Raw genomic sequence first — 24,929 nt, forward strand, 5'->3', positions numbered from 1 at the left:
GAACTCCCCTACATGGCTTGTGGGAACATAAATTGGTACCACCTGAGAAAACTGTTTGGCAGACCATGCTACAGGTAAAGGCCACACCCCTGGACCCAGCCCTGGGTGCACACTCTAGAGGGTAAGCACATGTACCCATCAGAAGACATGATCCAAAACTGTATACTAGTACACAGAGCCAACTACTGGAACTAACCCCGACGTCCATTAAGAGTAGGACAGAAAAGTCATCTGGAGTAGACTCATGCAATGGAATGACACAAGGGATAAATAAGAACTGCTACCTACAAGGATAAATTTCACAGACATGATGCTTAATGAAAGAAGCCAGATTCAAGATTGCATGGAGTATGATTCCAATGACAGAAAGTTTAAGAACAAATGCCTCCATGGTTGGGGAAGTCAGAGGAGTGGGGCAGAGTCTGCACTGGCTGAAGCACGGAAGAAGCCTACTGGGTGCTAAACCAGTTCAAGATGCAGGTATTGGGGAAATTTACATGTGTGAACAATCATCTGATGGCATCATGCTCAAGGTACATGTCCTTACATGATTCACTGTAGATGTATCTATAATAATAAAAGCATAATATGCTAATTAGACCGGACGACCTCCCAGACAACCTTCCGGACGAAGCCAGGGTTGCGAGGGAAGCCCGGGTCCCAGGTGCCAGAGGGAAGCCGGTGCCAGCAGCCGGGGGAAGGAAGGCCTACTCTTGTACGAATTTCGTGCATCGGGCCTCTAGTCTACCTATATATATAAAAGGCTACTATGCTAAGTGTCCATCCGGGTAATGATGTCATGTAGCAATGCCTGGCTTCCTCTCCCTAGTAACGACTAGCTTCCTTGCAGTTTCTTCAGCCCAGGAACATGGCTTGCTTTATAGCCAGGTGCAAACATTTCTACTTTAAAAAGAAAACATTTCACACTTTAACCCAGTGGTCAGCAAACTCATTAGTCAACAGAGCCAAATATCAACAGTACAACGATTGAAATTTCTTTTGAGAGCCAAATTTTTTAAACTTAAACTTCTTCTAACGCCACTTCTTCAAAATAGACTTGCCCAGGCCGTGGTATTTTGTGGAAGTGCCACACTCAAGGGGCCAAAGAGCCACATGTGGCTCGCGAGCCGCAGTTTGCCGACCACGGCTTTAACCAAATGTCTATGAAGCATTTCCCATGCCTCATCTCATTTGATCCTCACAGAATTCCTGGAGTAGGTAGATAGGAAACTCAGTGGAATCCTATTTTCTTTTCATTAGCCGGAAAACGGAGATTTAGAAAGTTTAGAAACTTGACCCGACTGAAAAGAAGAAAGAAATGGTGGACCTTGAAAATGACTTCAGGTTTTCTCACTGCACAGAATACAGTCAAACACTGCTGCAGTTAAATATTTTACCCTTTGTTCTCCCTGCATGATCTACAATAATCTGGTTCGTGTTATATTTACTGCTATGTTGCTGACAATTACCTGAAAGAGAAGTTGGGGTGCTTCACTGGGCTAGAAAAAGTTTAGCTACATCAGAAAGCAGGTCTAATTAAGCAAGTTTATTCTATATTTATAAAAGACTAAGTTGACTCACACATGCGTGATACATATAAAGCTCTTGCTGGCGCCAATTGCACGTGTGTGTTTCGATCTGTCATTGTCGATTGTGAATTTGGTTGACACTTCTGTTATAGAGAAAGGGCGAATAGCAATATTAAACTATTTCTTCTAATTAATTTCCTTTCAATGTGCACGAATCCATGCACCAGGCCACTAGTATCCTATATAATAAAAGCCTAAATGCTAAGTGTCCAGTCATCCGTTCAACCACTCAAAGCATAATATGCTAAGGCCACTCAACTGCTCACTATGACATGCATTGACCACCAGGGGGCAGACAGTCGACTGGTCGACCAGTCGCTATGTCGGGCAATGACCACCAGGCGGTAGACACTCCAACCAGTAGGTTAACTTGCTGCTGGGCCCATTGGGACTGAGTGGACGGACCAGACACATCCTGAAGTCCCCCCGCGATCCGATCCCTCTCTGGACCCAATCATGCACCAGTGGGATCCCTCAGCCTGGCCTGCGCCCTCTCGCAATCCAGGACCCCTCGGGGGATGTTGGAGAGCTGGTTTTGGCCTGATCCCGCAGGCCAGGCTAAGGGACCCCACGAATTCATGCACTGAGCCTCTAGTTTAATATAATAGAAACACTTGTGGGCCTGGTGGGTGCAGCTCAGTGGTTGAGCATTGACCCATGCACCAGGAGGTTACATGGGCACATGCCCAGGTTGTGGACTCAATTCCCCGTGGGGAGCACTTAGGAGGTGGCTGATTTATGTTCCTCTCACTGATGTTTCTATCTCTCTCTCCCTCTCCCTTCCTCTCTTTGAAATCCATAAAAGCATATTTAAAAAATATGTAAGAATTACCTGTGAGATAAGCAAGACCTCTTGAGTACTGGCCCCAGGATCCCTGCCCATGCCCCATCTTTGGGTTTGGACTTGAATGGCCTCAAGCCTGAATTCCTATTACAGAGCACCTGGCAGGGATTCTGCAGCACTTCCACAGGCAGCACTTGCACAGGCGTGAGTCCTCCCTGCATGACTCAAATCAGACCTATGGTGATTGAAGGACCCAGGGTGATTCACCAGGGATTCTCAGGGTAAGTCCAGCATTCTTTCTACTTTTATAACAGGAGCCCCATCCCATCTACAGCAGCCAGATCACTTCTAACGTCACCTCTGGTGAGTACTGAAAAGAAGTTGGAAAGGGGAGAGCAGAACAGGACAGTGGGGACAGGAATAAGCCATTTTTTAACCAACAATCACAGCCTTCCCACACCCACTGGAACCTGTACAGGAAGGAGTAGGAGGTACACAGGCTGGGAAGTGCTGGAGCTCCAGAGGCTAGGAGCCTTTCTGGTCCAGGACCCTTGGCCGATGCCACACACCTGCCTTGCTGTCCCTCTCCCAGACTGGACATAAGTGGCTCAGCTCAAAGGCTGACCAGCAGCCAGATCACACCTCACCCATTCCCACCTGCTCCCATCCCTCTAGCAGATACCCATGCAGAGAGCCTGTGGAGCCAAAGGTTCCAGAAGGAGAAAGGAGCGAGACAGGACTCGGCTGCCATTCATCAAGCATGAGCATCAGGAAGACATTTGTGAGAGAACTGGTGAATCTGAGGGAAGGGTATAACCAGGTGCTCTCTACTATCCTTGCAACTGTTATGCTCAAAATAAAAAGCTCAAAGTAAAAAGAACCAGGACTTAGAGAGGTCAAATGTATTTTCCAAAGACTCAATACCCTAAATCAGGGGTCCTCAAACTTTTTACACAGGGGGCCAGTTCACTGTCCCTCAGACCGCTGGAGGGCCGGACTATAGTTTAAAAAAAAAAAACTATGAACAAATTCCTATGCGCACTGCGGGCCCGGGACGAGTCGGCTGCTAAGCAGGACAGGCAGCGGCACCCGGCGGGCTGGATAAATGTCCTCGGGCGGGCCGCATGTGGCCCGTGGGCCATAGTTTGAGGATGCCTGCCCTAAATCCACCACGAGAAACTTAACTCATTAAATCCCAGACTTTTATTACCAGGCCCCCCACCTAGGTTAGGAAGAAGATCATTATTAAAGTGGAGAAAACCGTCTCCCTCATTGTGGGTTTCAAGATGATTCCGCCTAGGTTCTAGTGCATCCCCCTTCTTTCTCTGGGTACTCATCTGCTTATATACTAAACCAGTGGTTGGCAAACTCATTAGTCAACAGAGCGGCAAACCGCGGCTCGCGAGCCGCATGTGTCTCGTGAGCCGCAGTTTGCCAACCACTGTACTAAACAGACCTATCTAGTAGCAGTCTGGTCTCCCCTTTGTCTTTAAATAAATGTCTCAATTTAAAAACAAGAAAACGTCCAGAAGGAGAAGCAGTTCAGTGTTTAGGTAGCACTAATGGAGAAAACCCTGGCAGGCTGCAAGAATAGAAGACAGCACTGCTTTCCACAACCCTATCTTCAATTACTGTATGCACCTCTTGCCTGAGCCAAGGCATTAGGAGTTAAATGAGATGCAGAGGTATAAAACAGTTCCTGCACTCAAGGAATTTATAATGTTGTTCACAAACCAAAATAATAACAATAATAATGAGTGTAGCCCTAGCCGGTTTGGCTCAGTGGATATAGAATGTCAGCTTGTGGACTAAAGGGTCCCAGGTTCGATTCCGGCCAAGGGCACATGCCCGGGTTGCAGGCTCAATCCCCAGTGGGGGGCATGCAGGAGGCAGCCGATCAATGATTCTCTCTCATCATTGATGTTTCTATCTCTCTCTCCCTTTCCCTTCCTCTCTGAAATCAATAAAAATATTAAAATAATAATAATGAGTGTAAAAATAGCAGGAAAGAGTTCATCTTTTCATTTCATGCCAGGATGCAGCCAATGAAGGCTCTACACACTCAAGAGGAAGTTAAGAACTGCAGTGGGCTGAGCCATCATCCCATGAAGAGGGTAAAGGGCATGCCAAACCTCCAACAGGGAAGAGAAAGAACGTCAGAGGAAGAGCCAGTCATTATGGTAACCAGAGGGCAATGCATGGAACAGGGAGCATTCTGGCTGGGGCTCACACCAGCACAGAGGAGTGTCAGCTGGAAGGACGTTTTCAGACAGAAAGGGGAATGCTTTTTAGCAGAGGTGGAAAGGATGGAATCATCTTAAGAAGGTTGTGCTAGCACTCAGGGCCCAGGTGAGAGAGGACACTACCCTGCAGGCAGAGCACATGGTGACTTTCTGCCCTTTGGTAGTAGTCTGTGGCCACAGCCACCTCCTCCTCATTGGCAGATTAGGTCTACCTCATCTTCAAAGGATTTCTGATTACAAAGGATGTATGTTTATTATTAACAGAAAAACACATACATATATGTACTAAAAATTACAAAGAAAATTAAAATCACTCAATCAGCTAAGGACATCTATTAAAAAAAAAAAAAACTCAGCCTGTACCATGGTGTGCTGCTTGCTAACCTGCTCTTCTCAATAGCAACGTGTTATGGAGTATCTCCCACGTCAATTTTTTTTTTCCCCACGTCAATTTTAACAGCAGCACCAAGCCTGCCATCTGCAGCTACAATAACAAATCTAACCCAGCTCCCACTCCTGAATTGTCTCTCAGGTCCCACTCCTGACATGATGTGGAGACAAGCCGCATCACTACCAGACTTTTTGAACACTCTCCTGCTTATAGCCTTAGAGGAAATACCTAAGAAAGGGAACATTTTAAGGTTACTAGAATCAACAGATTGCCAAAGAAGCTTCCAGGAAAAAATGTCCTAATTTATGTGCCCCAGCAGCAGCTTGTGAGGATGGCTGTGTCATCACTTGTGTGCTGTTATCACTTTCTTCAACTCTAAGGTGAATACCTTTCAGGTTAGCCCACTATCACCACAGAGTCTGAACAGGGCCACAGCACTCCTGGTGAGACAGGGATCAACTCTGATTCACAAATGCTCAGGGCCTGAGAGATTCAGACTAAAAAGCAGAGGGCAACTGGCGGCCCAGTGTCCTGGGAAGGTGAGTAGGATGGGACTGCAGTGCTCAGCCACAGGAAGAAGGGTGTCTCCAGCAGGGAAACAAACCAGGATACAGAGCAGCTAGGATGACAAAGAGTTGGGCTCCTGTGAGGCTCCATGGGCAACACAGTAAGGTGGGATGGACAAGCAGGCGCAGAGCCAGAAGGGAGCCAGGCTTACAGTTGAATCCACAGGCACTGGGCGGCCAAACACCCCAAGTATCAAAATAACTGGGGGCAGATGGCAGAATCCATGAAGCAAGAGTTGATCATTTGAAGCTGAGTGGTGGGTACCTGGGCATGGAGTCTTTAACCATACTACTTGGTTTTAGGATTTTGAATTTTCCAATTTGAATTGTTAAAAAGTCATTGGAATTCCTTTTAAAATGTACCTTCTGGGTATGTAACCAATATTATTGCCCAGAGGAATGCTTTAAAGAGAGCATGTACCCCCTTGTCCTTTGTGACAGGTAATAATGTGGTCATGGTCCTTCCCACCACAGAACATGGGTCCTGGACTAGCCAGAGCCACCTCATCAGGAATGGCAGAAACAGGTGAAAGACGCTGGTCAGAAATAGATGTAAGGGCTGCTGCTGTGGTAGGTGGGTTGGGTCACCTACAAAAGGGAGCTGGTAGGGTTTGGGACTGGCTGCAGCCTCTGCAGAGGCCAAACATCTGTAGGGGCTTGCTGTGCTCCAACAGTGCTGTGCCTAACAGTTACAGAAGGGCCAGTCACCATTTGAAGTCCAATGACCAACCCAATGGGGAGTTGCTAAAACTGCCAACAGGATGCCCCCCTGCAGCAGGTTTCTCTAGCCGGCTCTTCCAATGCACTGGGCTCAGGTTAACTTCCAGCTGCCATTGCCACTCTACCCCAAAAAGGTGGGACCTCTCCTTCAAAGATTAAAAAGCAGTTAGTCGCTCCTGTCCTGCTACAGTTCCGCAAGCATTCATTTATAACATGCAGAGTATAACTTTCATAAGCAGCAGTGGCCTCTCTTCTATGCCTGTTTCCTCATCTTAAAACTGAAAGTAATAAGTACATCCCACTGGAAGGGCAAGCATGAAGAATCATTGAGCGAACATGTCAATTCCTGCAACAGGGCTTGGCACAGCACGTCCATTACATGGCAGGTGCTGTTGTTGTTGCTGTGTTGAGAAAGCCCCAGACTCCTGAGCAGCTGGATGACTGAGGACTTTCATCCCTCAGGTCACTCACTTCTAGTCTAGAGGCAGTAGAAAGCCAAGGGTCAAGACTGAAATCAGTGTCTCAACAATCACTTCCTGGTTGCCATCAGGGGCACTGGGGCTTTTCTCAGTGGAGCTGGGAGACTATTTAGCCCGCACTCTGCAGCACTGTTCTCTTGGTAGATGCTCAAGAGCTAAGCAGAGACAGTGAACCAGCTATCAGATGCTTTCCCTTCCATTGAAACTTCTCAGTTCTTCATTATGTTTTCTTTATTCCCTCACTCAACTATAAATTACTTGGGCTCAAAACATTTCCCAAGATGGCCAACTTTTAAACAACAGCATAAACACCAAAGAAAATTACAATTAACAATATGTCAAGTATCCTAACCCAAATCCTCATTTTTAACCCTGTGAACACAATAAATTAAGGCACCAAGAATCACAACTTTCAAAGTGAACCCTGGAGGGAACACAAATCTGAGAACTGAGGACACCCACATCAGGTTAGGAAGACAACCTTTGAAACTGCTCATGGCAGCAGTGGTAAACAGAAGGATTCCCCAAAGATGTCCATGTCTAGTCCCAGGAACCTGTGAATATGCTACATCATATGGCAGAAGGGGCTTTTCCAGATGCAATTAAGGTTACAGACTTCAAAATAGGGATATCATCCTGATTTATCCCAGAGGGCCCAATCTATTTGAGTCTTTAGTAGAGAATTTTCTCTGGCTAAAGTCAGAGAGATATGGTAGAAGAACCCACCCTTGCTGGAGGGGGCTACATAAAAGTATGAGGAATGCAGGCAGCCACTAGGAACAAAGACTGACCCCTGGCTAACAAACAGCAAGGAATGAGGACACCTCAGTATGACAACTGCATGGAACTGAACTTCGTCAACAACCCAAATGAGCTTAAAAGCAAATTCTACCCCAGAGCCTCCAGGAAGAAATGCACCTGTGCCAACATCTGGATTTCAGCCCTATAAGACCCTAAGCAGAAGACTCAGCTGAGCCTACCTAGAACTCTGATCTAAAGAAACTGTAAGATACATTTATGTTGTTTTATGACGCTACTAGAGGCCTGGTGCACGAAATTCGTGCACAGGTGAGGTCCCTAGGCCTGGCCAGTGATCGAAGCACAAGCGTCTGGTGTGGAAGGGCAGGTCCCAGCTGACCTCTGGGCCCTGGGCAGCACCTGCCCCGCCCCACACACACCCTCCTCTGCCTGAGTCATGGCGCCCAAATCCCCACGTGAAGATGCACTGAGCGTGACTGGACACTGCAGACCGGGGTGCAGCGTGGGCCTCTGGGTCGCCCAGCAGCGCCGCACAGAAGCCAAGCGGGCAGTAGGCCTTGCAGACCAATTCCTGCATGAAACCAAGGGGAGCCCAACAGGCTCTTACGGTCCCTACAGCTGTGGCTCAGCTCACCAGAAAGAGGTCTCGCAGGTACCTGAGCGCCCCAGCACACGAACCCTGGCATCCCGGGGGAGGGTAGCAGGGGGAGTGAGAGCAAACTCCGCAGACACCCTGCATTCTCACCGCACCTCCATCCCCTGTCACCCTGCCCCCAGCTAACTGGCAAGAGGTCGCAACGTGTCACTGGCGCCAGCCATGTTCTGTGCCGCCCCCTGGTTGTCAGCACACGTTATAGCAAGCGGCCGAACTCCCAGTCTCCTGATGGAATGCCAGTCCAACGACCACCCGAGGGGACAATTTGCATATTAGGCTTTTACTATATAGGATATTTGTGGTAAATCGTTACAGCAGCAATAGAAAACAAAAACACAAGCAGCAATCTGGCAAGAAAAGAAAAAGGAACCTAATTTCTCTGGAAGCAAAAGGAAGCCGAATTATGAGGTATCCAGTCAGTCCCTGACACCCAGAAACTCTTCAATTGCCCTCCCAGCCGTCTGACCTTCCCCCATCTTCCCCATTTTCTTTGGTTGCAACTCATTCTTCCTGTTCTTAAATTCTAGGCTCCCCAAAAAGGAATCTTTCCCTCGGGGTTGGGAGGTTGGTTTCTGGCTAGAGCCCTGCAGTGGACCATCCCTCAAGATTTCACCTATAGATAACTCCAGTGCATCAAAAATCAATGTCCACTGATTCTGCAGTACCTGCAGGTTTGTCCCCAACTATTCCACAGCAGTGCCCAGAGCCACTACCTACCTCTACAATGCCCACTCCTTCCAATGTACTAAGAGGTTTCCCAGCATTCTGCCCCACTTCCTTCCTTCCACACCGCTGCACCCACCCCCTCCATCCAGTTAGTCATCAAGGATGGCTGTCAATGCTCACTCTCCCCTTTCTCTGGAATCATCTTCCTCTTTCAGTTTCTACCAGTGTATAATGCAGGCCTTTATAATCCCTAGCCTGACTAGGTCATTCCACAACCATTTTTTGGAGCAATGTGACAGGCTGTGATCAAACAATGGAAATGCAAGGATGAAAAAGGGCAGGTCCCCAAATCCCAAGAGCTCAAAACTCTCATAATGGCCTAAGGAGCCTCTCTCCTCTGTTCTTGATCCATCTCCTGGGACTCAGGGGATCTTTCCAACTCTGGCTTTTCACTACTTCAAAGCAGGCCACATGCCAATACAGGCTCAATTCCTTAGCGCTGCATTAACATGTCAGCACCTGCTCACTCTCATTCCATTATCATCTTCCGAACCTCCTAATTCCTCAAATCCCAGAACTCTCAGCCTACAGCAATATCCACCATGCACTGAGTGCTCACACTTCCACACTCCTTAGCTTGAAATGATGGCCCATCACACTCCTACTTGTCTTTTGAGAACTCAGTTTATTCAGCTGCCCCTGGCCTGTTCAAGCAAACTGTCAATTCTTCCTCCAGGAGAATGCACTGTAACTGTTCCTTCATGGTAGTACAGTATGTTCCCTGAAGGCAGGGGCTGTCTCAGGCAAATCTGTGGCTAGCACAACATGCCAGTAAGCTCAGTAAAAGACTGCTAAACGAAGCAAGCTGTGGGTGGTGAGGAGCTGGAGTTCCTAGGTGAAGCCTAGGATGCCCTGGCAGCCCATGCACTGAGGGGTTCAATAACTAAGACTAAGGAGAAGGCACTAACCCTAAGCTCTCCACATTAGCTTCCTGACAGCTTCCTCCTGTCACCCTTCCAGAAGGTCCATTCTGGGGGGCAGAAGGGGAGTGAGATGGGGGAAGGAGAGGGATAGGAAGGGGGCGCGGCGCCCGCAGCCCACCGCCAACAGCGCAAGTAGCTAGCCTCCCAACCTCATCTTCCATCTCCCTCCCTCCAATCTTTCTCTCATCCTGATACGCTTTTCTGGAAGAGGAATCACAAAGCATCCAGACCTGCTAAAGCCACTATGGGCTATCCCATTTCTTTTTCTTATTCAGTGTGATTCAAAGCAGGGGAAAGTCTGCACCCAAAGCACACAAATGACGAATAAGAAAGCTCAGGACGATGACTCATAAGCCAAGGCTCGGTGGTTTTCATAGTTCGGCCCCAGGAAAGCTAACAAGCAGTCCGTGTCGCCGAGAACAGAGAGGACCGCCTGAGGAGGATCGCCGGAGGAGGGCCGCGCCCTCGGACACACGCGGGTCCCCGACGCTTTCAGCCTCCCAGCGCCCTCGAGCCCCCGCGGGTACCGGTGCCCTAAGTCTCCCGGGGTCCAGGCCGGGCCTCGCCCGCCGCGCGTGGGGGGGTTGCGGGGGGAAGGTCCGGTGACCCCGCCCGCCGCCCCGGCCCCTACTCACATTTGACTGACCAACTTCTGCCGGAAGGCGGCGCTCCGCCAGTCCGTCTCCTGCCCCGAAACGTCCATACCGGACCCCCTGCTCCCACCTCCCGTGTCCCACTCGGCCGCCGCCGCCGCCGCCACAAGCGCAGCGCCAGGCCCAAACCCGGAAGCCGTCCACAGCGCCCCGGCCACTCCGGAAGCGGAGCGGGAATTGTGGGAAATGGAGTTGCACAGGCGGGCCTGTGGGAAATGGAGTTCCGGCCACATGAGGGCGACCTCGGCGCCTCCAGGGTCGCTGTAGCCACAGGCACCTCTCCCAGCGCCCCTCTTGCCTACAAAGTCTCATGCTACTAGAGCTGTTCACATCTTCAAACTTTTTTTGCTCTCATTCTCCCAAAAAATAATTTTTTAAAACTCTGTGTCTTGGGGCCCTAGCTGGTTTGGCTCAGTGGATAGAGTGTAGGCCTGTGGACTGAAGGTTCCCAGGATCCATTCCAGTCAAGGGCATGTGCCCGGCTTGTGGGCTTGATCCCCTGTAGGGGGCATGCAGGAGGCAGCCGATAAATGATTCTCTAACCTTTGATGTTTCTATCTCCCTCTCCCTCTCCCTCTCCCTCTCCCTCTCCCTCTCCCTCTCCCTCTCCCTCTCCCTCTCCCTCTCCCTCTCCCTCTCCCTCTCCCTCTCCCTCTCCCTCTCCCTCTCCCTCTCCCTCTCCCTCTCCCTCTCCCTCTCCCTCTCCCTCTCCCTCTCCCTCTCCCTCTCCCTCTCCCTCTCCCTCTCCCTCTCCCTCTCCCTCTCCCTCTCCCTCTCCCTCTCCCTCTCCCTCTCCCTCTCCCTCTCCCTCTCCCTCTCCCTCTCCCTCTCCCTCTCCCTCTCCCTCTCCCTCTCCCTCTCCCTCTCCCTCTCCCTCTCCCTCTCCCTCTCCCTCTCCCTCTCCCTCTCCCTCTCCCTCTCCCTCTCCCTTCCTCTCTGAAATCAATAAAAATATATTTTTTTCTTAATGGATAAAAGGTTTAAAATTTTTAAAATGAAATAAAACTGTATCTTGGGTGATCAACTTGTCCTGGTTTGCCAAGACCCTCCCAATTTTAGCTCTGAAAGTCCTGCATCCCTGCAACCCCCTCGTTCTTAGGCCAACCTGAATGGTTCGTCACCCTATCTGTAGCCCTCTAACACATTTATTTAAAATATTTTTTTATTGATTTCAGAGAGTAAAGGAGAGGGAGAGAGAGATAGAAACATCAAGGATGAGAATCATTGAATGGCTGCCTTTTGCACGCCCCCTACAGGGGATCAACCCAGCAGTGCCCTTGACCGGAATTAAACCTGGAACCCTTTAGTCCACAAGCTTACACTCTATTCACTGAGCCAAACCAGCTCCTCTAGCACATTTTCTTTCTCTACCACATTTTTTTAAAAATACATTTTATTGATATTTTACAGAGAGGAAGGGAGAGGGACAGAGAGTTAGAAACATTGATGAGAGAGAAACATCGATCAGCTGCCTCCTGCATACCCCCTAATGGGGATGTGCCCGCAACCAAGGTACGTGCTCTTGACCGGAATCGAACCTGGGACCCTTCAGTCCGCAGGCCGACGCTCTGTCCACTGAGCCAAACCGGTTTCGGCTCTACCACATTTTTAAAATCAAAATATAGTTCACATACCATATAGTCCACCCTTTTAAAGTATGCAATTCATCATAATTTTAGTATGTTCACATACTTATAAGGTTGTGCCATCATCACCATTCTCTTGCACATTTTTTTTTAAATATATTCCATTGATTTCTCACAGAGAGGAAGGGAGAGGGACAGAGAGTTAGAAACATCGATGAGAGAGAAACATGGATCAGCTGCCTCCCGCACACCCCCCACCGGGGACACGCCCGCAACCAAGGCACATGCCCCCGACCGGAATCGAACCTGGGACCCTCCAGTCCGCAGGCCGACGCTCTATCCACTGAGCCAAACCGGCTTCGGCTCTTGCACATTTTTAATTTGCCATCTAAACATTTCTCTGAATCTTTGCAAAGGTGTAACTGCAGTGACTCCTATACTGTGTATGGATTCCAGATGTATTTTGTTGTTTAGATCTTTGGCACTGCAGATTCCATTCATCAATTTATGGACAAAATTGGCCTCATAATCTCATTGACAAAGCCAGTTCTCACTGTCAAACTTTTTGGCAAATTAGACTCCCTGGGGCTTTTGGATGAAAAGGGTGGACATCACGTCCAAACCAAGTGAGCATGTTAAAAAGGTCCCCAGGACAACCCTACCTTTCTGCACTCTAGTTCTAGGAAGGCCAATAAAGCAACAGACATGTAGATTTCCAGACAAACAAAGGCTGGAACCTTGTCAATAGTTTGTCATCAGGATAAAAAGAAGCAAAAATAATTTTTTAAAAAAATGTATTTTATTGATTTTTTACAGAGAGGAAGGGAGAGGAATAGAGAGTTAGAAACATCGATGAGAGAGAAACATCTATCAGCTGCCTCCTGCACACCTCCTACTGGGGATGTGCCCGCAACCAAGGTACATGCCCTTGACCGGAATCGAACCTGGGACCTTTTAGTCCGCAGGCCGATGCTCTATCCACTGAGCCAAACCGGTTTCAGCCAAAAATAATTTTTAAAAGTGCTACCCTCTGGCTGGTGTGGCGCAGTGATTGAGCGTCAACCTATGAACTAGGAGGTCACCGTTCAATTACTGGTCAGGGCACATACCCAGGTTGTGGGCTTAATCCCCAGAGTGGGGTGTGCAGGAGGCAGCCGATCAATGATTCTCTCTCATCATTGATGTTTCTCTCTCTCACCCTCACCCTCTCTGAAGTCAATAAAGATATTTAAAGAGAGAGAGAAGATCCACCCCCTTTGGTGTTTGCTCCAGAGCTCTATTTCTACTTGTCCCTTCATTTTGGGCCCAGAGATGGTGATGCCCCAAGCAGTGGTCCTCAGGTAGAATGGTCAAGGAAGGAGTGGTAGAGACAGCCACAGACTTTCTGGCCTCCAACAGAGAGGGTGGCAGTGGGAAGGTAAATCCTGAAAGGAACCTGTACTCTCTTGACACCTGCAGCCCCTTGTGGTTTTCCCAGCCTTAAAGCCACAGGTTTGGACCTTGAGAAGGAATGATGGAAGAAGCTGAAGCTTTACAGAAGCCTGACCTGTATCCTATACTATTTGAGATAAGTCTCCATCTTGCTAGTTCTTGCAGGCTACTGTGTCATGGCTGGGTCCTGTCACTGGCCGCATATTTTGTGGATAGCATCTTGGGTCCTGCAGGAGGTAGAAGCTGGAAGCATCCCAGGCAGATGAAATGACCCTCTGGAGAGTCTTGCTCATGTTCTTTGAGCCTCTGGCTCTCTCCCTCCAGCCTCAGGTGGGGACCCCTCTGATTCCCCTCCTTGCTTTGGTGCTCTCTCCCTCCTTCCATCCTAGCACCTGCCAAATGTAACCCCTTGCTGTTTTAGCCTGGACCTTCAATCACTTATGTGTGTGTTGAAGGTGGGGGTTGGTTAATAGCTAATGCTTCTAAAAGAATATGTGATAACCCTATTCGGTTTGGCTCAGTGGATAGAGCATTGGCCTGCGGACTGAATGGTCCCAGGTTCAACTGTGGTCAAGGGTATGTATGTGTTTCTCTGTCTCTCCCCCTCCACTCTCTCTAAAAATTCAGTGGAAAAATAGCCTCGGGGGAGGATTACCAGCACAACAATAATAACAAAAAAAGGCAATACATGATAGAAACTTAAGAAAGGACCGAACATTATAAATCCTGTCATTCAGAGAGAGCAGTTTGCATACCCACCAGCGATTATCATCATCATCATCCTATATGATAAAAGCCTAATATGCTAAGAGTCCGGTTGACCAGTTGGCTGTTAAACCACTCAAAGTGTAATATGCTAATGGTATGCTAAGGTCCCTCAACCGCTCGCTATGATATGCACTGACCACCAGGAGGCAGACGCTCCAACCAGTAGGTTAGCTTGCTGCTGGGGTCCGGTCAATTGGGACTGAGCAAGATGGGCCAGACACGCCCTGGAGCCCTCCTGTGGTCCCTCCCCAGCTGGCCAACCTCCCACATCCCTCTCTGGCCCTGATCGTGCACCAGTGGGGTCCCTCGGCCTGGCCTGCTCCCTCTCGCAATGCAGGACCCCTTGGGGGATGTTGGAGAGCCAGTTTCGGCCTGATCCCACAGGCCAGGCCAAGGAACCCCACTAGTGCACAAATTCGTGCACTGGGCCTTTAGTATTATAATAAAAGGGTAATATGCAAATTGTCCCCTGGACCGGAGTTCGACCAGGGGATGGGGCCAGCCCGCCAACCACCTGTAGCCCCTCCTCCCAGCCAGCCCCACCCCTGATCAGTCTCCCCCACCCCAATCAGGGCAGGCTGGTCAGACCCCACCCATGCAGGAATTTGTGCATTGGGCCTGTAGTCATATGATAAACTGAAATTTAGCCCGGGTGAGGCTACAGAACAAAGGGCCCAGTTTCTTCAACAAGAAGAGAAATGCAACACGGAGGAGAACCCAAAGATTAAAAGAGACTTTATAGGCATCCCATAACTGCAATGTGAGGTTCCTGTTTAGATCTTGATTCAAATAAACTTCAAAAAGTAGCAAAGCCCTGGCCAGTTTGGCTCAGTGGATAAAGCGTTGGCCTGAGTTTGATTTCAGTCAAGGGCATGTGCCTGGGTTGCGGGCTCGATCCCCAGTATGGGGCATGCAGGAAACATCCAATCAATGATTCTCTCTCATCATTGATGTTTTTGTCTCTCTCTTTCTCTTCCTTCCTCTCTGAAATCAATAAAATATATATATATATTTTTAAGAAGCAGCAAAGCCCTAACCAGTTTGGCTCAGTGGAGAGAGTGTCGGCCTGTGGACTGAAGGGTCCCAGGTTCGATTCCGGTCAAGGGCATGTACCTTGGTTGCGGGCACATCCCCAGTAGGGGGTGTGCAGGAGGCAGCTGATCGATGTTTCTAACTCTCTATCCCTCTCCCTTCCTCTCTGTAAAAAAAATCAATAAAATATATGTATTTTTTAAAAAGCAGCAAAGAAGGACATGTAGAGGATAATTGGGAAATGTGATTACTTGACTATTTGGTGATATTAAGAATTAATTGTTAATTTTGAGTGTGTGAAAATGGAATTGTACGGGAGGTGGGGGTCAAAAGCAGGATGTTTATATAGGGTGGGTCAAAAGTAGGTTTAATGTTGTGAGTACACAAAACACAGTTAATTCTTGTATTATTATTTATTAACTAGACGCCTGGTGCACGAAATTCATAAACGGGTAGGGTCTCTAGGCCTGGCCAGTGATCAGGGCTGATCAGGGCCTTCTGGCTGCCAGCCAGGGCCTTCCTTCCCCCGGCTGCTGGCCACTGGCCGGGGCCTTCCTTCGTTCTGCTCCGCCCCCTGGTGGTCAGCGCGCATCATAGCGCGCAGTCGAACTCTCGATTTCCCATTGGAACTCCCGAGGGGACACTTTGTATATCAGCCTTATATACATATATAGATTATTTTCCACATGAACAACTGTAAACCTACTTTTGCCCCACCCTGTATTTATAAGGCTTTTGGGGTGGGTCTTTCAATATTGGAACCTGATTATTACGGGGCAGAGCTCCTGAGAGAACCCTTCAGGAATGAAGGACACCTCTAGCTGAGGGCTTGGAAGCCCCTGAAGAGTAAACAGACCCTGACCGTGTTCAACTGACCTCTGTTGTTCTGAGATGAAACTATTCACTCTGATAGTGACTAGTTGAGTAGCGTATTGTTCAGATAAATAGATTCTCTCCAGAAAGTTCTTAAAAGAAACAATACAGTTATCTGCAACTTTATCCTCCCAAATAAAGTCCTGTTGGAACAGCATGGCATCATAAGAAGTCATCTTGATGGAGACAGTGAGCTGAATGAAGGCTGTGGATGGTTTCAGTACTAAAAGCTCTGGTTGTTTCTTACATAAATACTATGTATCTTGTCACTTTTTTTATTTTGTGTCTTTAATCCTCTCCCAAGCACATTTTTTCCATTGATTTTTAGAGAGAGTGGAAAGGAGGGATGGAAGGGGAAGGGGGGAATAAAGAGGAGAGAGAGAGAGAAACATTGATGTGAGAGAGACATATCTGCACATGCTGAACCAGGGCTGGGGATCAAACCTGAAATCCAGGTATGTTTGACCAGGAATCAAACCCACGACCTCTAACTACTGAACAACACTGGCCAGAGCTGTCCTTGTCACTTAATAAGAGTTATTTTGGCCAGTGTGGCTCAGTGGTTGAGTGGCCACCCATGAACTGGTAGGTCATGGTTTGATTTCTGGTCAGGGCATATGCCTGGGTTGTGGGCTTGATCCCCAGGAGGGCAGGCAGGAGACAGCAGATCAATGATTCTCTCTCATCATTGATGCTTCTATTCCCCCCCCTCCCTTTCTCTTTATTTTTATTTTATTTTATTTTATTTTATTTTTTTATTTCAGAGAGGAAGGCAGAGGGAGAGAGAGATAGAAACATAAATGATGAGAGAGAATCACTGATCAGCTGCCTCCTGCATGCCCCCTACTGGGGATGGAGCCTGAAACCAGGGCATGTGCCCTTGACTGGAATCGAAATCGGGACTCTTCAGTCCGCAGGCCAATGTTCTATCCACTGAGCTAAACCAGCTAGGGCTCTCCCTTTCTCTCTCTGAGCTCAGTAAAAAAAATATATATTTTTAAGAGTTATTGCTACATCACAGCCCCTGGATCACCCACTGCAGGTCCTTCCACAGAAGCAATGCACTATAGTTTATTTATGGGCATTCACTTTTTCAGAGTTGAAAATATGCTGTTGTGTATGAAAGGGGCCACATGCTAACCTGACCAGCTCAGGGAAGGCCTGCATGGCGGTCCTGCAAACTCAGAGACCTAAAGTAACCACAGAGGATGGTCTGAAATTAAACTTTAACTAAAAGCAGTTATGGTGGGTAGTTACATCCTAGGCTGGTATCTTCACTGACAAGGTCAACCTTTACCTTAACTGAGGCTATCTGTCTTTTTGCATCTATAATAACATACCCTTTGAAATGTCTGGGTAACTTGTAACTTCCCTATTTCTGGACCCCTTGGGGCACAACCTAATGTGCTGGGCGCCAGGACAGATACCACAAATTCCTTCATTATCATGTTCATTGTTCCTGATGTGTCTATCATTTTACTTTTTATCCAATCCCAGGAGTTTCCCAACTTTGCTTTCTCTTGCCTCTCTAGTCTGTCACCAATGGATTTCATGTAACCCACCCACGTCCCTTTCCTTTGATTGCAATGTATAAATACAAATGTAACCCGCCATTCTCCGGAGCATTACCTCAATTCCTTGAGGTTCTGCTTCCTGGCATATGTCGACAGTTTGGCTCAAATAAACTCACAAAAATTCTTTGCAGGTTTCAATGGTTTTTTTTACATTAACATTACCGTACATATCCTCTGCTATGCTGGCTTGATTCCATCTGGGTTTTTTTTTCTTCAATATAGATACCCAAGTGCTTACAGCTCTTTTTGAATAATAATAATAAAGAAAATAGATACCCAGAGTGGAATTGTTTTTAGAGCCACTTTGCATTTTATTGAAATGGTAATAGCTACTGCCAATTGTTGTAGGTATTAGTTATCTAATGTTGTTGCAAAACAAATTATAGTAGTTCCCCTTATCAGTGGCTGCCTGAAACCAAACCAGGGATAGTAATGAACCCTATATATACTATTGTAAAGGAATAAAATGGTCAGCCTCACTCCATCATGTTCAATCATGCTTTTTTCCCATGGCCTTCAGGTTAATAGCTTCTGCTTAATCTTGCATATAAACATACTACTCATTAGAGGAATTCTGCTTGAGGCTTGAGTTTTACAAAAACAGCCCCTTACCAGAAGGTGCCTCTCCAGAGGAGATAAAGAAAGTATGTACAGAAATAATGATTGTGGTTGAGCATCGACCTATGAACCAAGAGGTCACGTTTGGATTCCTGGTCAGGGCATTCCTGTGGGGTGCGTGTGGGAGGCAGCGGTCCTGGATTGGTGGTTCTCTGTCTTCATTGATGTTTTGGTCTCTTCCTCTCTGAAATCAATAAAAATATTTTTAAAAATAATAATGATCGCTTATCAATAATTGCAGAAACCTCTTGATGGAACTCACATCCAGGAGGGTCAACAGACTAAGCTCAGTGTTCCTCTTCCTTAGACCCTGCTGGCAACAGATGTCTGCAGGTCCTCAATCACCTCTCATCCCTCCCATTTTCCCTCCCTTGACATAATAGAAACCTGAGCTCTGTACTATCTTAAGATGGATTTGAGGTACTACTAGATCTCCCGTCTTCTCGGTTGACCTTCTTGATCAGTAAACATTTCTCTTTTTTTTTTTAAGTTTTTCTCTCTCATTTTTAAAAATATACTTTTATTACTTTCAGAGAGCAAGGGAGAAGGAGAGAGAGAGAGATAGAAACATCATTGATGATAGAGAATCATTGATTGGCTGCCTCCTGCATGCCCCCTACTGGGGATCAAACCCGCAACCCATGCATGTGCCCTTGACCAGAATCCAAGCTGGGACCTTTCACTCCACAGGCCAATTCTCTATCCACTGAGCCCAATTGGCTAGGGCAGTAAACATTGCTTCACCTAAAACTCAGCTGGTTTGAGTTTGGCCTTTTGAAGCGTCAGGCACACAGACTTTGGTCTGGTAACACTATATATTTTTTTAAATTAAAGTATAGTTTGGGGGGGCACAGGTCATAAGCTTGAAATGCCTTCCCTTGAGGATTACAAGACAACTTCTGAGTTTACTAGAACTTTGACCTCTATAAAATCTTTCTTACACTACTCAAATAGAACTAGAGTCATAGAAGCATCAAACAGACTGTCCAACCTATGAGGGAAGGCAGGGGAGAAGGTGAGAGTGGAGTGGGTAGAGATCCACCAAAGGACTTGTATGCATGCATATGAGCATAACCAATGGACACAGACAGTAGGGGGGTGAGGGCATGTGTTGGGGGCTGGGGGCAGCCAGGAGAGGTCAATGGGGGGGAAAAGAGACTTATGTAATACTTTAAACAATAAAATTTTTTTAAAAGCTTTAAAAAAATATAGTTTGCTACTATGTTTTTTCCTATACATACCTATACTAAAGTTTAATTTATAAATTAGGCACAGTAGGAGATTAACAAAATAACTAATAATAAAATAGAAATAATTATAACAATATACTGTAATAAAATAAGGGTTACTTGAACACAAGCCCTGCAGTACCACCCCAGTTGATCTGATTGATCTGATCTGATCTCCTAGATAACTATTGAGTGACTAATGGGCAGGTAGCATATAAAGTGTGGAGATGCTAGACAAATGGATGGTTCACTTCCTCGGTGGGATGAAGCCAAGGTGGGAGATATCATTGTGCTACTCAAAATGGTACACAAGCCCGGTCCTAGACTCTCGATTCCAGTAATTACAGGCTGTTGTTGTTCCTTGTGTTTAAGCCTCTATCCTAGAGGTCGGCAAACTCATTAGTCAACAGAGTGGCAAATCCGGGCTCGCGAGCCGCATGTGGCTCACGAGCCGCAGTTTGCCGACCACTGCCCTAGCCAATTTGGTTCAGTGGATAGGGCGTCGGCCTGCAGACTGAAGGGTCCTGGGATCTATTCCAGTCAAGGACATATGCCGGGGTTGCCAGTGGGGGGCATGCGGAGGCAGCCAATCAATGATTCTCTCATCATTGATGTTTCTATCTCTCTCTCCCTCTTCCTTCCTCTCTAAAATCAATAAAAATATATATTTTTTATTTTATTTTTTTAACTTTTTTATTGACTTTTTACAGAGAGGAAGGGAGAAGGATAGAGAGTTAGAAACATCAATCAGCTGCCTCCTGCACACCCCCTACTGGGGATATGCCCGGAGTCAAGGTACATGCCCCCGACTGAAATCAAACCCGGGACCCTTCAGTCCACAGGCCGATGCTCTATCCACTGAGCCAAACCAGTCAGGGCTAAAAATGTATATTTTTTAAAAAGGTGCTGTTATAATGTTATGGTCATAAGGAAACCCCTCTAATGTGTGAAATGATTATTGTGTGAAATGTTTGCTGTGTGGAGACCCCAATACTCTGTAACTTCCAAGATGTTATAAACATGGTGAACGCCCCACTATCTTGATGTAAACGCCCTAAGGCCTTAAAGTGTAAACGCCCTGCTCCTAGCATAAGGCACACCATCTGGCCCACACTGATAAGACACAAGTTGTTTACTACCGGCTATATAAGCACCGGACCTTCTTCAGTGGACCTCTCCTGCCTGATAAGAGGAGGACTCCATGTCGCTCCCTGAGACAAGCCCCTGACTGCTCTCCTGTGCGAGCCTGAACCAACTGCGGCCGCCTGTCTGTCTCCGTCTTCGTCGTCCATCTTGGCCTTTGCTGGAGCCTAGGACCCACTAAGAATAGGTAAATAAACCTTGTGTGATTGCATACTAATTCTGTCTTGTATGTTCATGTGTTCTGGTTTGGCTCAACTCCAGGGGTGGGCAAACTTTTTGACTCGAGGGCCACAATGGGTTCTTAAACTGGACCGGAGGGCCGGAACAAAAGCATGGATGGAGTGTTTGTGTGAACTAATATAAATTCAAAGTAAAGGAGCGGAGGGGAGAGCAAGAGGACCCTCCGCTCTTTTGGCTCCGCGGGCCGGATAGAACAGCCGAATGGGCCGGATCCGGCCTGCAGGCCGTAGTTTGCCCACGGCTGGCTAGACATTAAAGTACCAAGGGATAGGCCGTTATTGCTGACCCCTGGTGACCTGCGTATGTCCCACTCAATCTAGGCAGATAATTAATTAATTGGGGCATAATTGGGACAATTGCACAATTTGAAACTTATGAAATGTTTATTTCTAGAATTTTCCATTTATTATATTTGGACTACAGTTACCATAGGTAACGAAAACCACAGAAAACAAAAGTGCCACAGATAAGTAGTTAAAAACAATAAAAAACATGTATTATCTTTCACAGTTTCTTTGGGCCAAGAATTTAGGAGAGCCCTAGCTGGTTTGGCTCAGTAGATAGAGCGTCGACCTGAGGACCAAAGGATGCCAGGTTCAATTCCAGTCAAGCGCATATGCCCAGGGTTGCGGGCTCAATCCCCAGTAGGGGGCGTGCAGGAGGCCGATGATCAATGATTCTCTCTCATCATTGATGTTTCTATCTCTCTCCCTCTCTGAAATCAATAAAAAAATATTTTTTAAAAGTAATAAAAAAATAAATACTATCTGATCCCATTAAAAAACAAAAGCATTGCCGAAACCGGTTTGGCTCAGTGGATAGAGCGTCAGCCTGCGGACTCAGGGGTCCCGGGTTCGATTCCGGTCAAGGTCATGTGCTGTGGTTGCGGGCATGTCCCCAGTGGGGGGTGTGCAGGAGGCGGCTGATCGATGTTTCTCTCTCATCGATGTTTCTAACTCTCTATCCCTCTCCCTTCCTCTCTGTGAAATATCAATAAAATATATTTTTTAAAAAAATTGCAGTAACTTTAAAAAAAAAAAAAAAGAATTTAGGAGAGATTTAGCCAGGTTCCGACTCAGTCTCTCTTAAGGTTCCAAGCAGATGCTGGACTTCAGAAGACTATAGTCCTCTGAAGGCCTGACTGGGGCTGGAATTGCTTCTAAGATAGCTCAGCCATGACTGACAAGTTGGTGTTGGTTTTGACAGAGATCTCAGTACCATGGAGTCCTCTCCTTAGGGCTGCTTTAGTGTTTCCATGACATGGTGGCTCACTTCCTGCAGACTGAGCAAGACAGAAGCTCCAATACCTGAAAAACTCAAAATCATGTATTCGAACAGATATATGCACCCCCATGTTCATTGCAGCATTATTCACAGTGGCTATGACATGGAGACAACCAAAGTCCAGAGATAGAGGACTGGATAAAGAAGATGTGGTCCATACACACAGTGGAAGACCACTCAACCATAAGAAAGCAGGAAATAGCGCTGTTTGCCACAATATGGATGGACCTTTTGAACATTAGGATTGTGAAATGAGTCAGCCAGAAAAAGCTAAGAACTATGTGATTTCACTCATATGTGGAATATAAAACTGAAACTCGTGAACACAAATAGCAGTGTGGTGGTTGCCAGAGGGAAGGGGGTGGGGGGAGAAGAGGGTCCTAATAGAAGGTGACAGGAGAAGATTTGACTTTGGGTAGTGGGCACACGGTGCAATATACAGATCTTATAACATAGAAACCCACACCTGAAACCTATATGTTCATGTTGGCCAATGTCACTCCAATCAATTTAATAAATAGGAAAAAAAAAAAAGAATGTATTTAAAACCACTGAACTTACCACTTTTGGCCTCCTCCCCCTCACTCATCCTTGCTCTCTCCACCCACTAGCTCCTCCCTGCTCCCCTGAAGGTACTCTCCCCTAAAACCGTGGTCCCATCTGTCCACATCTCCGAGACCAGGCATCCCCCTACAGTCTTCCTGTCTTCGCCTCGTTTCACACCAGGCATGGTAGGCTGGCTTCTGCTGCTCTAAGGAAAGGGCTCCTGTGAACACATTAAAAACCTCCCTGTTGCAGAATTTTGTCTCCTCTACCCTCTGATGCCACCCTCCACAACTGACCCCACTGGGCCTTTGCGATTGCTCCTCCCATTCCTTCTCTAGGTTCCTACTCTCTGGGTGCCCCTTGGAAAACCAGTGTGTAAGGGGACATATGTAATACTTTCACAATAAAGAATTATCTATATATATAAAAGCCTAGGCAACCGAATGACCAGTTGCTATGATGCGCACTGACCGCTAAGGAACAGACGCTCGACACACAGGATCAAGCTCCCTTCTCTCTGGATCAGGCCGTGGGGACTGGGTTCCCTCCTGTCTGGATCAGGCCTGCGGGGGTCTGGCCTGTGGGGATCGGGCTCCCTCCTGTCAGATTGAGCCTGTGGGGATCAGGCCAAAACCGGCTATCCAACACCTGGCAAGGGGTCCTGAATTGTGAGAGGGCACAGGAAAGGCTGAAGGACCCCACCAGTACACGAATCTGTGCACCAGGCCTCTAATATATATATATATATATATATGAAAACCAGTGTGCCTTTTACTCTGCTTTCAGTCTACTCTCCTTTCCCTATACCTGTTTTGGCTTGGTGCATCTTCTCCAGCCCATAACCTCACCTATAGCCTGACTCCCCCAGAAAGGCCCTCAGTTGGATATCTGCACACTCCCTACCCTGCCTGGGGCCAACGTGAGCCTTGTCTTCCCTTAAACCTGCTCTTGCTACAGCCTCTTTGTGACAGGGGTGGTCCTACTGTCTCACTCCATCTCTTGGGCTCATCCCTCCTCATCCATCACTCATGTGTACTGAGGAACCTGCCTCCTTTCTAGCTCTCCAACCAGCATTACCCTCTGTCCTCACTCCCTGCTCACCTGAGGCGACAACTTCCCGGCTGCACCCTTGCTCTGCTTCCTCCCACTCTCCTGTCCAGGCTCTGCCACCCACCGTGGAGTCCGCCTGCCCTGGCTGAAGGCTGCTCTCAGGGTCACATCCACCTCCAGAAGGCAGGGTCTGGTCCTCAAATTTCCTTCCAGACGTAGAAACTCCTGGCAGCCTCCTGACCACTCATTTCCCTGGATCTCACCTCCGTGACCTTGCTGACACTGTCCCATTCCTGGAATGCCTTTCCCGCTCCCAAAAGTCCTCATCTGTTACACCACCCTGGGTGAGGGAGTCCCCTTTTCCAGAGAGCCTTCATAGGAGCCCACTCCCACTGGGAACCTCGGCTCCTGGAGGCCGATCCTACTCTTCTGGCCCTTGTCTGGACACTCAGGCAGTTCTCTGGACTCAGCCAGGACAGTGCTCCTCTGTCATCTATTGCCTTCCTCTTCTACAGTCCTCTCGACTTTTTTTTTTTTTTTTTTTTTTTTTAACCACAGGCCATCCAGCAGAGTAGGGGCACCCTGACTCTATCTATCAGGAGGCTCTGCTGGCTCTAACCTCCAGACACGCCCATGACGGATGAGCCTGGCAGAATGGGATCCTCTCAGAGTTAAGGCGGAGAAAAATGAATGCCAAGAGCCTCCTGGCAGACTGCTGGGACCAAGCTTTTGGACTGGGAATTGGATTTACTCCAGAATCTCAGTAAACAGGAAAACACCTGTTCACACTGGCTGCATTTAGCGCCTCTCCTCAACGTCCAGCAGAGGGCAGGCCACCGGCAAGCACAGTCGCCTTGAAGGACTCAGAGGGAGGGAAGAAGAGAGTGAGGGGAGTAGGAAGGGAAAAAAGAAGTGAAGTAGAGAATGAATGTGCCAGTGAGAGAGAGAATGAGAGGCAGAAATGAATGAATGAGTGAATGAGAGAGTGAATGAGTGAATGAGAGAAGGGAATGAGGGAGGGAATGAGTGAGGGAGGGAATGAATAAGGAGGTGATTCGTGGGAAAGG

The 24,929-nt window shown here is 47.6% G+C and overlaps 1 protein-coding gene across 9 annotated transcripts in view; it reads right to left on the reverse strand.

Annotated features, from left to right (window-relative positions):
- Nucleotides 1-10,626, reverse strand: part of MED15 (mediator complex subunit 15) — a 62,843-nt gene extending 52,217 nt beyond the window's left edge. For 8 of the 9 annotated variants that reach the window (XM_080650231.1, XM_080650230.1, XM_080650227.1 and 5 more), the window contains exon 1: nucleotides 10,471-10,626. In XM_080650231.1, the coding sequence (XP_080506357.1) occupies nucleotides 10,471-10,538 (68 nt within the window). In that variant the 5' untranslated portion in view covers nucleotides 10,539-10,626. The remainder of the gene's footprint in view (nucleotides 1-10,470) is intronic. The other variant, XM_080650229.1, reaches the window with a different exon arrangement.
- Between the last annotated feature and the right edge of the window lie 14,303 nt (nucleotides 10,627-24,929).

The sequence above is a fragment of the Plecotus auritus genome (genome assembly GCF_963455305.1).
Source record: "Plecotus auritus genome assembly, chromosome: 13".
Taxonomy (NCBI): domain Eukaryota; kingdom Metazoa; phylum Chordata; class Mammalia; order Chiroptera; family Vespertilionidae; genus Plecotus; species Plecotus auritus.